The sequence below is a fragment of the Meleagris gallopavo genome, chromosome 10 (assembly GCF_000146605.3).
Source record: "Meleagris gallopavo isolate NT-WF06-2002-E0010 breed Aviagen turkey brand Nicholas breeding stock chromosome 10, Turkey_5.1, whole genome shotgun sequence".
In the NCBI taxonomy this organism is placed as follows: domain Eukaryota; kingdom Metazoa; phylum Chordata; class Aves; order Galliformes; family Phasianidae; genus Meleagris; species Meleagris gallopavo.
This window is the reverse complement of record NC_015020.2, coordinates 441,162-455,071: the sequence shown is the minus strand read 5'-3', so window position 1 is coordinate 455,071 and position 13,910 is coordinate 441,162. Positions and strand designations below refer to the sequence as shown.

Below are 13,910 nucleotides of genomic sequence, written 5' to 3'. Positions count from 1 at the left end.
CAGCCCGCCGCCATGTTTTGTGTGGCCGAGGCTTCAGCACCTTGCCCGCACTCCCGAACGCTTCGGGAAAGGGAGCGACTGCGCGGCAGGTCACCCCGCAACGCGCCCGAGCCTCCTAGCTCCATAGCAGCCACTCTCACTCGTCCAGCAACAGCCGTCGCCTCACCCAACGTGGCGGAACGAGCTGCTCTACCGGAAGCGAAAGTGCTTGTCAGCGCTCCTCCCGCCCCATGGAAAACTACGTTTCCCATGGTTCCGCGGGGCCCGGCCCGTCAGCCGCGCGGTCGGGAGCGCTGCGCCTGCGCCCTGAGCGCGTCGCGACCGGTGGCGCACTGCACTGCGCCCAAGATGGCGGCCGTGCTGCAGCAGGTCTTGGAGCGGGCCGAGCTCGCCAAGCTGTCCAAGCCGGTGCAGGGGAAGCTGGAGCGTTTTCTGGCTGATCAGCAGAGCGAAATCGATGGGCTGCGAGCCAGGCATGAGCGCTTCAAGGTGGACAGCGGTGAGTCTAGGGGCAGGGAGGGCGGGAGGCGTGCGGCAGTGGGGCCGAGGCGCCGTGAGGGGCTGGGGCTCGTCCTGCTGCCCGGTGGGGCCTCTGTTCTCTGAGCCGGGGCCTGGGCCGGGTCAGGGCCTGAGGGGTAGCGGCGGCGACGTGCTCTCCGACGGGAATGTTGGGACAGGAGGATGTAGCGCTCGGTGTCTGCCGCGGCCTGCGAGGTGCCTGGGTCCCGGGCTTGCGGGTCTCAGCCGGGTTCTGCCGGGGTCTCGTGCTGCAGGGACTGCATGCTGCGAGGGAGCGACGCCTTGTCGCGTTTCTGTGAAGCTACAAACCGCTTTAAAACTGCTTTCAGAATGGACCTAAGGAAAAACTCTTTGTCAGGCTTGTAACGAGCCCTGGGTCTGCTTTGATCCTTTCCGTGGAGGAGTGATAATTGTTTATTCACTCAATCCTCAAATAGTTTTCCTTCTTGATTCCCTGTTAGAGATCATAATATTTCCAGATAAAACACACCAAATAGAAACTATATCTTTCTATTGGTTTGGAGATTACTTAGTCACAGAAGACTTGATGGCTGTAGAGAACTGTAGCAGAAGTGCAAACAGAGGGGAGGAATAAGAGCACTGGGCAGTGCTGGGGAAGTGGGCCAAGTTGTTGGGGGCTGCAAGCTGCTGCCTCCCCATCAGCCTCTGTATTTTTCATGGTAGAAGTCTTACTGTAGAACGTGAATAAATACTGTAAGCTGAGGTAACTACACACCGTAGCGGATTATTCTCTTTCATGTCCATGCTTCTCTCACATAACTGGAGGGCAGTATTACTTGGAGCTATAAACTACGCTCTGAAGCATAAAATATGCAAAAATCACTTGGTGCTGCCCCAGAACTCCACAGTGCCTGATAACAAGACAAACGCTGGTTTTACAACATATCTTGTAGTTAAGCGCTGTAACGTGCTGTTTCAGATGATAAATCAAAATGTCTAATTGTTTTTTGAGTGCACTGGGAAGTGCAGCGTAGAGCTGCACAGAGTTAGTTTTAAGAATTATTGAACATTATCCAAATAAAATCTCGCAATACATGTCTTTTATTCTGTATATGTAGAATTAGTCTACGCATACAAGAAATTTTAAGATGACATTAGTGAGCCAAGGCTGTATGGTTGTGCTGCTGTAACACTAGCTAAATCAAAAACATTCAAGTATAACAGTTACGTACACTTTATTTGTTGATTGATTTTGTAAGTGTATCCTTTTCCCATATTAATGAAGTGTTTAAAACAATGTTAATTCAATATGAAAATTAAACTTTTTGGCTTCAAAAGGACATTTTAATTCAAAATCTACTATAGTATTATTATTTTAATATATCTTATGATTAAATACTGTTTTAAACTAATGTCTGATAGTATGCATCCTCTATAAGGAGAAGAAAGAAGAAAAGTGGATTTGAAGTAGAACTGAGGTAATGTTGTTAATTTTGCAGAACAACAATATTTTGAAGTAGAAAAGCGTCTGGCTCAAAGTCAGGAGAGACTTGTAAATGAGACACAAGAATGTCAAACTCTCCGTGAGGAGCTTAAAAAACTTCGTGAGTATTACTGCTTATTCATAAGACTTGGCAAAATTGGCAGTTTTTAGTCCAATGTTGTGTTGAAATGTCTTAAGTTTTCAGTAGGAGTTGAAATCCTTAAAATACATTTATTATTTCTGCAAATAGAGACTTTGCTTTTAGTGAAATTTTCTGTTTTAATGGGAAAAAAACTGTAATAGCTCTAGAGTGGTTTACATTTCATTCTTCACTATAAATGCCTCTGGCCCTATGATAGTTTTGGTTTGTCACAATACTGTCTCCCCAGTCCATTTACTGGATTTTTATTACAGATGCCTCACAACTATTTGTTTTTATATAACAGATGAACAGCTGAAGTTGTTGAATGAGAAAAATAAAGAGCTTGAAGCTGCTCAGGATCGTAATGCAGCCATTCAGGTACTGGAAGAACTAGACACAATAAACAGAAAGAGTTGAGTCTGATCCTGCGAAGAACACATACAGTCCAACTTGAAATTTGGTTCAGTACCAGCACATGTATCAATGTACATATTTACATGTCTTTGTGGACATGAGCAAGATAACTGCATATCTCTTTTTTTTTTTTTAAGAAGTTAGTGTTCTAGCAAACTGAGTTATAGGTGAACATAAGCCAGAGCAGATCCTTTTATTTGAATTTGAATATATTGTCTCACCCCATCTGAAACCTACCTGTTCCAAAGTGACTTTAAAGTGAACCTCAGAAATCAAGGGTGTGTTCTATGTTACTCCTTATCAAACATTGAGCTGCAAATTAGAGATCTGTTTTTCCTCCATCCTTTCTCCTACTCTGGTACAGTTTTCCTTGCATTATGCTCATAAGTCATAAGGAATTGCAGGATGAGTCATGTTGGATGGCTGATCCAACAGAACACTAATTGTGGAGTGGGAAAGTAAAGTATTGTTATACTAATTCTTCAACCATGAAAGAGCTATCTGATTGTTTCCTCGCAGAGCTGTACTTCAGCTTTGCTGAAGTAGTTCGTAGCGCTTCCTCAGAAGACAAAGGCAATGCTTTGACTTGTAAATTATGCAAGGGTATTGAGTTTGTGTTTCATTTTTATTTTTCTTTTGTGTGTGTTCATTCTTTGATTACTGTTATCTTTTGTTTAAACAAATAAAACTGTTTCAGTGAGCTCCTTAGCTAACAAAGCTGTCCTGCAAAGCACATTATATTTGCATATAGTTCTGAACAGTTCTTTTTATTGTTTCTTTTGTATTTCTGCTGGCCATTTTATTGATTTCATCTGCTTTATGTACAAAAATTTTCATTCTAGTCTTCATTTGCATACAGCTATAACCAGGAATCCTGTGGCAGTCTGGATCTCTATATCCCAGTTAAAAGGCAAAGGCACGGATTCTACCTATGCTGTTCTTGGAAGTTGTGTGATGCTTCTTTCTCTGCTTTGCTATCTGATATTAGACATTTTGTATTTAAGGACAAAAGGCATGTTGGACATGAATATCAGAATGATTTATGAGAAAAAAATAGAAATCTGTTATTTATTATGCACTAGAAGAAAAATATGTTAACTTGCACTTGTTTGAGTTGTTCCCAGTGTGACAGAAACAGTGGACTCAGCCATAGTTTCATGTTATGTAGTTTAGACTGATTCAGTTGTCTGTCGTGGAAGCCTCTTATCCCAGTTTTTGTTCGCTAACACTGGAGGGGATAGCATTTAACACACTTCTCTGTGATGATAAATATAAATAGTGACTAACCTGTCATAAAAAGCTGATGACATTTCTTTATTACTTTTTTGAAATCTTTTCAGAGCCATTTAAGTAGAGAAAAAGAAGAACTGGAAGCTGAAAAGAGAGATTTGGTCCGAACAAGTGAAAGACGATCTCAGGAAGTTGAGCATTTAAATGGTATAACCAAGAATATATTAACAGATTGGCTCACATGATTATGCTAAGTGGAAGACTTACTTGAACAGTTTTGCAAGTATGGAATATCCAGTTAATATAGGCAGTTCCAAAAAATGGATTGGAAAACTAGACAAAAGGAAGCAAAGCAGAAAGTTTCATGGTAATTGGGAAAAAAAAATGACTTGCAACAGTTTGATAACAGATGTACAGTGTATGATTTTATATCTACAAAATCAAACTATGTCATTTTACAATATACAATTATACGTTATGTCATTTGTCCTCATTCTTTAAAACTTATTTGAATTTGGGCAGTAATGAAAACTGATAGTGCTACAATTAATTCTGCAATTAGCATTTTTCAAATATTGGTTTCACTTTCCACAGAGGATGTTAAACGCTTAAATGAAAAGCTTACAGAAGCAAACACAGAAAAAGTGAAACTTCAGCTGAAGTTGGATGAACTTCAAACATCAGATGTTACTGTGAAAGTGAGTGATTTTCCCGTGCATAATGCGTGTTAAGGCTTAAACTACCAGTGAGTGGTTGTTTACAAGTAATGTAGTCACTTTGTCATTGTTGACGTTAAAAGTAGGTCAAGTCTATTCCTGCTACTTATGACTAATGACTTTGTTATAAAATTGATGATTGGTGCTGGAGATGACAAGTGTGTTTATAGAAGACAAGGAGAGACATTAAGTTAAACAAACATGCCCAAGCTTCAGCCATGGCAGCTTTTCATTGATAAAAGTAGTGATTCCATATTCACAGAAGCAGGTAAAAAGGAGAGAAGCGATTGTTGGTGAATGTTTCTGTGCATTAAGAACTGAAAGAGAGGATAAAAGAAGAAAAGGGGGGGAAAATTTGATGTCTTAATCTATTGCTTTGACTAGGGTAATGTGTAGTTAAATGTTCCAAACTATGATAAATGTTGAGGAAACTAATCTGTGTGTCAGGAGGTTCTTAGTAGTCTGAGACCTATAACTCAGTATTGCCAATACAACAATCTCCTTTGTGGTTATAGTAAATTGTTACAATTTACATTGTAAATTGTTACATCTTCTGAGTGTAGAACTTTGTTAACTTCTTTACTTTCTATGGAACCAGTACAATTGTGTTGTTCATTTCTCTTTTTAGTACCGTGAGAAAAGGTTGGAGCAAGAAAAGGAACTGCTGCAGAGTCAAAACACTTGGCTGAACTCTGAGTTGAAGGCCAAAACAGATGAACTTCTACATACTGCCAGGGAGAAAGGCAGTGAAATCTTAGAACTTAAATGTAATCTGGAGAACAAGAAAGAGGAGGTATTTTTAAATTGAGTGCTTTCGCCTTTCTTTTCTTTTTTCTTTTTTTCCAAATAATACTTCCTGATTAACTGAATTAAACGAAAACAAATACTTCAATAGCTATTAGAAAAAAAAGAAGTGTAATTTCTGCCAGCAGTAAAGAGATTTTTCATTTATCTTGTGAATTAGAAGGAGTATGTAGAGAATATAATTGTTGAAAATTAGAGTCACAGATTTTAATGGTAAACTAGAGATTCTGGCATCACTGATAACAAAAGGATATAGCAATATCATGCTATTAAAATGTAAAGGAATATAATTCTCAATTGTAAGGAGCAGAAGAATCTGCTTTAACTTTTGGTGGGAGGGAGAGCAAGGAATGATGTTTGTTTGTTTTCCTGGAAACAAAATACATGGCAAAATCATATTTTTTGAAAATATTCAGCTTTATTGAGTTTCTGTTTGGGTACTTAAGTAGTTTGAACTGTGTCCATTGGTCAGGTTTTCTGTACTGTTTTTCTCCTCTGAGGCTCATGGAGTTACATGAGCGCTTTGAGGATTGTCACTATTTCATTTAGCTGAATATAGAAGAACCCATCAGAATGTAAACTAATATGCTCTTTCTGGTATCTTTGTTTGATTTTAAGTAGAAGACAGTGAGATGGTATTTTCTAAAATAAGTTACTAATTTTTGTGAAATAATGACAAATTTATAGACAGTAATCTCATTTACTGTTTGACAGGTTTCCCGGATGGAAGAACAGGTAAACAGCTTAAAGCAGTCAAATGAAAATCTTCAGAAACATGTGGAAGACCTTTTGAATAAACTGAAGGAGGTAGGGCAACTTGAAGTACATGTATAACAGCATTACAGTTGATTCTATAAAATAAAAAATATGTGAAATTAATGGTGGATTGCTCCACACTCTGGCTCTTCTTTACTAGGCAAAAGAACAACAAGCTGGTATGGAGGAAAGATTCCACAATGAACTGAATGCCCACATCAAGTTATCTAATTTGTATAAGGTAAGTTAATAACTCAGCAGTACGTGTTATTAGCGTTACTTGAGGCTTAGGTTTAAGAATATTGCACACTGGTTGGTTGGTTTTCTCCCCCCACTGAGTGGTGGATGTGAGAAAGGCTACCTTACATTACAAAATATTGTAAAATGTCCTGTTTTAGGTAACATTTGTAATATTTAATTATTTGCATCATTTGGCAGTTTAATCAACTGGTTAAAACAGTAACTTTATGCTTACTGGTTTAGTACTTCATATTGTATCATATGAGTTGTGTTTTATAGTGTTGTATTGGCAGTTAAAGGTTCTTATGTAGAAGTTGACTATGGGGGTGTTTTACGTTTGGCTATTAGAAGTTTACTGCAGTGAACATCACAAGTGCCAGTGATCTGGTTCAGGCAGTGGATGTTACACAGTGTCAAGTAAGCAGCATCTAAGCAGGAATTTGTATTGATTGTTTTGGCAGCTCAGAGTGAAAAATATTCTTTAGTTTGTTAAGATAGCTGAAAGAGCCAGCTGACTGGTCCTCTGCTTATCTGTCAGTTTCACAGATTAAGTAATCCTGTTTTATGAGTTTTCATGCATTGATAGTTATAAACCTAGCATTAAGTGCAATAGAATGTTTGATTTGTACATGAATATTTTGTATGGTCAGATCATAGATGATGTTACCCCTGCTGAAGCATTGTACAGTCTTCCACTTCTGAGATCTTTAACTGAAAACAAAGCAACATTAACTGTTTGTATAATATTTATTTTAAATCTTAAATTCCTAAGGAGATCAAATTTGAATACTCAAAATTTCTTAAAACTGCTTCTTCTTTTCAATAAATAAAAAGCTAGCACCGCCTATAAAGAAGCTAAAGGCACGCCAACATTAGTTAGCTTTGTCGTAGCATATCAGTGTCTGACACTTCTTACTTTTGGGTGGATGGTTTGCATCGATTGAGACTTAATCCATGTGGAACAGAGTGGTCCAGTTTAGGTGAATCTCCTACTATTTTACTCAAAATCTCTGTATTTATAGTTTTGATCTGTTTGAGCTTTGTTATGAAGATAGTTGCTCGTATTACATAATAAAAGATTACATGAAATGCTTTTATTTAGAGTGCTGCTGATGACTCGGAGGCAAAGAGCAATGAACTCACAGGTGCAGTAGAAGAGCTGCACAAGCTTCTAAAGGAAGCAGGTGAAGGTAAGCTTTGAATGAGAGATGAGAAGTGGAGGAACAGAACCTATCTGCTTCTTTATAACTAAGTTGACATGTTTTATAACTAAGTTGAGCATTTATGAATGGATAATCTTTAGGATTTGGGGATGGAGGAAATGCTACACTTTTGTAACAAACATTTTATGTGTCTATTTTAATTTCCTTGGAGGTCTGTGTGTGCGAGGGAATCTACAAATATACATGAAATTTTATTTTGAACTTTGAGGAGAGGAACTAATTTTGCAACTTTTCCACTTTATTTCTTGGTTTGGATTTCATTGATAAAAGGGCAATTCTCATTTTATCTCTCTTCTATGCAAAGGCGTTGGCAGCAGTTCTTGTTTCTGTCATTATACTGAGTATTCTTATAAGCATGAGCTTCTGCAAGCTGTATAAAGTAGAGTTTAAAGTTCGTATGCCAACTTAGATTGTTCTAAGCAGGGAAAAAAAAAAATGAAAATTGCCTGTCAATTTTAGCTAATAAAGCAACCCAGGAGCATTTGGCCGAGTTGGAAGAGGCAAAAACTGTAATGGAAAAAGAATTGAGAGAGAAGATAAGTAAGCTGGAAAAGGAGCTGGAGAATGCTAACGATCTACTGTCAGCAACAAAACGTAAAGGTAGGAGTAACATTAGGAACTAAAATACATAGAGCCTCAGACATTTTATTCTTACCAGTTTTCCATGAAATTAGTAATGCTGCATGTTTATAGGGAATGCAATAATTCATATGTAATGTGTGGGTAGGATTTTTTTTCCCCACTAGAGAAATACTTTTTTTTTCAAGTTCCTCTGTTAATCTGATATACCTTTTCATAGAAAATATAGAGGAAAATTTCTTTAGTGCTGAATCCATCCTGCTCTTAATGGTTTTATGGTGAGTATAGCAAGAATGATAGACTTACAACAAAGAAGTCTGTCCTTAAATTTCTATTTACTGCTAAATCTTGCTCAGTATAGTATTAATTGCTCTAGATTTTTGTTATTTTGTTTGTTTCTGGAAAGAAGAGCCTGTTTATTCAATACCTGTGGGAAGTTTGTGGAGGCAAGAGAACTGTCCAACAGGGAACAGAGGCATCAAGTACATTTGTTATCTCTGTAAGGAATGTCAACAAGTCCTCTGCAAAAGCTGTTCATAATTTCAAATTAAACTGGTTGAAGAGCTTGATGTGCAATAAAGAATATTAAATATAATATCAATCACTTGCAATGTATATCTAGAGAAAACTCTTCCACTAGTAACTTTAATAACTTAAAATATAATTATTTAGAATACATAGTTGTAAACTACAAAGGTATATGAGGTATATGAGTAATGGGTATTATTGCTCCTTTTTTTGGCTAATTGGTGGTATTATGTCTTCAGGAGCCATATTGTCTGAGGAGGAACTGGCAGCAATGTCTCCCACTGCTGCAGCAGTAGCTAAAGTAGTAAAACCTGGAATGAAATTAACAGAGGTAAGTGAGAAGAAACTTGCCAAGGTTCAAGGCCCTTGAAAAGCCAGCAGAGATAGACTAGTAATGGAGGGGTACAGATTTTCATTCACTGGCTGAGAACTAGTGTGATTCCCGACTAAAATAAACAAAATCTTGTGTTTCAGGCGGGCTTGACTAGCTATAATATTGACATAGTTTATGCAAAATACATTTTAGATTCAACTTAGTATATTAAGACATACAGAAGTTTTAGTTCAGTTTTGGTTGTTTTTTTTTTTTTATTCCTGAAGGTAATTTTGATTTTTTGTGTGTGTGCACATAGCTTATTTTCTTTATTTTTGACAGGACATTTTTTTTATTGATGCATATTTGCATAATTTAGGTATTTTTTCTGCTGTGGGGTTGGCTCATACTTGAAGGAAAAAATGAACGTAATGATACATGAAGTGTAGATTTTTTTTCCATCTGTCTATGGAAGTTCTTTTTTTCTGTTTTGGGTTTTCTGTTCAGCCATACAATTATATTCCATGCTTGCTATTTTCCATTGTGATACTACATTTTATATTTCTATTATCTTAAGTTTGCTTAAGGTTTGTCACTTCTACGTGGAATTCTTTTATTGCATACAGTTGCACTTAACAGTTTGCATTTCTGAACTGCTCTGCCATGGTGTGAGTTATAAGAACTTTTTTTCTTTTTAAGTCAGTCTGGTTCCTTTGAAATAATTTGTTTACCACCATATAAACCTACACTGCTCTAAGATACAAATTGTGTAATTACCTGTGGTTCTTTGATACATCTGGACAGATTTGTGTGTAAAAATGAATAAATAAAAATCTTGTGTTGCAGCTCTACAATGCATATGTAGAAACTCAGGATCAGTTGCTTTTGGAAAAGCTGGAGAATAAGAGAATCAATAAATATTTGGATGAAATAGTGCAGGAGGTTGAAGCCAAAGCACCAATTCTGAAACGTCAGCGTGAGGAATTTGAGCGTTCCCAAAAAGCCGTTGCTAGTCTATCTGCAAAGCTTGAACAAGCTATGAAGGTTAGTATTAAAAGAGAAAAGCACAAAAAATATGAAAAAAAAGAAGATTTTGACTTCTTTAATTCCAAAGACTGCTAAAATATGTATAAATAGGGTCTTTTGTTCAGCTGTTCCTGTGGGGGAAATGCCCATTGAACTTTAGCCTGAGATTTATTGGGCTATGCATTGTGTTTTACAGAAACAACATTTTTATTACTTTGAACGCTAAGGTGTGATTATTGTGGTGGAAAAAGAATATAGATGTCAGTGTTTCTATTAATATACACTCTAATAGAGATTTATATGTCGTGGCTTCTGATTCCTAAGTACATGAGGTTTAACCTTTTAACTTGAAATAAAGCTTGAGAGTTGCACACTTTAATTGAAAAAGTAGAACTGTTGATTAGTCTTGAAGTAAGCAAGAAGATTAGTAAAAATTGAGAGCTATTACGCATATTTAATTCACAGTGCATACCTCAGTAATTGGCATCATCTTTCTCTCAAAAAAAAAAAAAAAAAAAATTCTTGAATGAATTACTATGTATTTTTTAACTACAGGAAATCCAGAGATTGCAGGAGGATGCTGATAAAGCCAATAAGCAGACCTCTATGCTTGAAAGAGAAAACCAGAGACTGGAAATACAAGTGAAAGACCTTTCACAACAGGTAGAACAAATGTTGCGGTAGTTTTTAAAATGTGCTGTTTATAGTTTTTATACAGTTAATATAGTGCTGTTTTTCTGAAGTCTACTTGAAAGTTGTGTTCAGCTATACTTGTTCTTGGGCTGTCACACGAACTATTAATAGCATTTTCCTGAGATAATATGGTATTTACATTTCTGCTTACAAAAGTGGATTAAATTTATGGGTAGAGGAGAAGCATCTTTAGAGTAGTACTGTTCAACATCTGTCTGGAAAACGAAAATATAGTTTTTTTGTTTGGTTTTTTTTTTTTTTTTTTTACTGGAAAGCCCAGTGATAGGTTCCAGGAATTGAACACCAGAAATATCTACTTCTGAATTTGATGTGTTTTTTTTTTCTGCCAATCTGTCTTTTTAATAATGCAATTACCTCGCAAGGATATGTTTATTGTAACAATTCATGTTTTGTAGAAAAAGAAAACACTTGAAATTATTTTGTAATATTGTTTTTTTCTGAATGAACTTTTAATGCTATGTGCAGGTCTTATGCTAGAATGTTCTCTTTCAGATTCGTGTGCTATTAATGGAACTTGAAGAAGCTAGAGGCAATCACGTGATTCGTGATGAAGAAGTGAGCTCTGCTGACATCAGTAGCTCTTCCGAAGTAATATCTCAACATCTAGTGTCTTACAGAAATATTGAAGAACTTCAGCAGCAGAACCAGCGTCTCCTGGTGGCTCTTAGGGAGCTGGGAGAGGCTAGAGAAAAAGAGGAGCAAGAAACAACATCATCCAAGTAAATAATCTGTTCTTTCTAGTGAAGTGTTTATACTGTGTAGTAATAGGGATTTACCTGCGAACTGTTCACTTTTTTTGTTCTTACTGATTATGTGTATATAAGTTAATATATGCTCATGAGCAACTCCATAATTTTGGTTTAACCTAGGCGAGGGAGCTCAGCACCACACAGCTCTTTGCTCATTGTACCCGCTCCCAGTGGGATAAGGGAGAGAACTGAAATGGAAAAAAAAAGTGGAACTTAAGAGTTGAGATTAAAAACTGTTTACTAAGACAGAAAAGGAAGTGGATAAAAGGTTAATAGGATAATTATATAAACACACACACACACGCACACACACATACAAACACAAAACAAGTGGTGCGCAAGCAGTTGCTGCCCACCCTTGCCAACTCCTCACTGTTTTCCAGTTCTTGGTTTTTTTGCATGATGCCATATGGGATGGAATATCCCTTTGACCAGGTTAGGGCAGCTGTCCTGGTTCTGTCCCCTCCCAGCATGTGTTCCCCCAGCCCCTCACTGGTGGGGCAGTGAAAGAAGCTGAACAGCAGAACGTCTTTGGCTCTGTACAGCACTGCTCAGCAACAACTGAAACATTGGTATGTTATCAACATTCTTTTTCTCGTGAAGCCAAAACACAGCATCATACCGGACACAGTGAAGGAAAAGTCTATACTGTGTCTGCTGAAACCAGGACAGTAATATGTGAGGGTAGATGCCATATAGCTGTATAGCTTTATGTCTCATCATTCCCCTTCAACATTGTTTATTTGACTAATCAAAATAATTTTTCTACAAACATTCTTCCTAAACTTTTTTTTTCAATTCATAGATATGCAGGTCTGAGAATACAAAGTGAAATGACAGCCTATTATAAAATAGGAGTAGTCTGTGTGAAAATCTTTTAAACCTGTGACATTCAAGAAAAATGATTGTCAGTCTTCTACTAAATGCGATTCCATATGTAGCTATTATTCAAAGAAGATGATTATTTTCATTTGTGCTGAGGAAAAAAAATGTGTATGGGCTATAAAGCCCACAAATAATGTAATTCTATATTAAACATTCTCAGCATGATTTTCTGTTAATGCTACTGTTCAAAGTTACTCACATGAACAGAATTACCTCTGTTCTGCCTTTCATGAAAGGGGAGGCCCACTTTCTTTCAGTCATCTACAAAAATCAAGATCTTATGCCATTCTTCCCATATGTTTTCTGAAATATCTCAGTGATGCTTAGCTTTCAAAGGTAATATGTGTACTCTGGAAGACTTGTCACAAAATCTGAGAAGTGTTTGACCTTGGTAAGCCTTGCTGTTATATTACTAAAAACAACTGGTCTTGGTTTCAGAATTTCTGAGCTTCAGAGTCAACTCGATGAAGCTCTCAATGAGCTAGAAAAACTACGTGAATCACGTCATCATCAGTTGCAGCTTGTTGAGTCTATCGTTCGTCAGCGTGACATGTTTCGCATATTGTTGGCACAGACCACAGGAGCTATCATTCCTTTGCAAGGTAAGTTCCATGCTTCTGTGCCAATTGTGATGAGCTTCCAGTGATGATGCTAAAATGAAACTAGTAATTTCTGTTAATCTCCTATTCCACTTTTACACTTAGTAGAAAATCCATGAATTGGATTTGGGAACATGATTCTATTTCTGTAGTGTAATAACTTCCACATAATAACTGCCTGTTGTGGTGACTACATATGTGATGTAGTAGCATATTGTAGGTGTAAAGAATGGGCAGTCAGTCACTTGCTTAGGAAAACACACGACTTTCCTAGCAACATGGTATTGTTCTTAGATTATATAATTTTCTGCTTTGCAAAGCCTTCATTCAGTTGTCACCTTTAAAATTTAAATTATTTTTTTCTAGCATCTGGTATCTTGCCAGAAGAGATTTCTCTTACATCTACTCCAAAGCGCTCAAGTATACCTCAAGCCATGTCAACTCCTGCTCCAGTGTCAATGAGTGAGTCAGTGGAGACTGCAGAGGCTAAGGCTGCACTTAAGCAGGTATTTTTTTTTTTCTTTCCAGAAAACACTGCACAAAGCTGTTATGGTGTGTTTTTGTTGTTTGTTTTTTTATTTATTTATTTTTCTAAGCACATTAGTGTCTATTCTTTGATGCAGTTGCAGGAAGTTTTTGAGAACTATAAAAAAGAGAAAGCAGAGAATGACAAGTTGCTGAACGAACAAAATGAAAAGCTTCAGGAGCAAGTCACAGAATTGAGGTCACAGAATGCAAAGATATCCACACAGCTGGAGTTTGCCTCCAAACGGTAAACTGGCAATTTAATTGCATTACTTTATGTATGTACTCTTATCAGAAGAATCACATGGACTGCTTGATATAGGTTGCGTGGGAAGAGTTACCAGTTAAACATCAGTATTATCTATTTTGTTAAAAAAACACAATATCATAGGGGTGGGATCAAGAATGTACCCCGTAGTTAAGTGCAGCATATATGAGGCTATCTGAAAACTAGTGCATATCAACATGAAATATGTCTGTGTACTTACACATCTTAGGTTTAAA

General features: G+C 37.1%; 1 protein-coding gene across 3 annotated transcripts in view; it reads left to right on the top strand.

Moving 5' to 3' along the window:
• Positions 1 to 325: 325 nt before the first annotated feature.
• TPR (translocated promoter region, nuclear basket protein) overlaps positions 326 to 13,910 on the top strand; it is a 46,697-nt gene continuing 33,112 nt past the window's right edge. For all 3 annotated transcript variants that reach the window (XM_010715532.3, XM_010715531.3, XM_010715529.3), the window contains exons 1-17: positions 326 to 499; positions 1,980 to 2,084; positions 2,410 to 2,483; positions 3,860 to 3,956; positions 4,344 to 4,447; positions 5,094 to 5,258; positions 5,984 to 6,076; positions 6,186 to 6,266; positions 7,368 to 7,455; positions 7,948 to 8,088; positions 8,835 to 8,926; positions 9,755 to 9,952; positions 10,490 to 10,597; positions 11,141 to 11,367; positions 12,721 to 12,884; positions 13,248 to 13,387; positions 13,505 to 13,653. In XM_010715532.3, the coding sequence (XP_010713834.1) occupies positions 349 to 499; positions 1,980 to 2,084; positions 2,410 to 2,483; positions 3,860 to 3,956; positions 4,344 to 4,447; positions 5,094 to 5,258; positions 5,984 to 6,076; positions 6,186 to 6,266; positions 7,368 to 7,455; positions 7,948 to 8,088; positions 8,835 to 8,926; positions 9,755 to 9,952; positions 10,490 to 10,597; positions 11,141 to 11,367; positions 12,721 to 12,884; positions 13,248 to 13,387; positions 13,505 to 13,653 (2,177 nt within the window). In that variant the 5' untranslated portion in view covers positions 326 to 348. The remainder of the gene's footprint in view (positions 500 to 1,979; positions 2,085 to 2,409; positions 2,484 to 3,859; positions 3,957 to 4,343; positions 4,448 to 5,093; positions 5,259 to 5,983; positions 6,077 to 6,185; positions 6,267 to 7,367; positions 7,456 to 7,947; positions 8,089 to 8,834; positions 8,927 to 9,754; positions 9,953 to 10,489; positions 10,598 to 11,140; positions 11,368 to 12,720; positions 12,885 to 13,247; positions 13,388 to 13,504; positions 13,654 to 13,910) is intronic.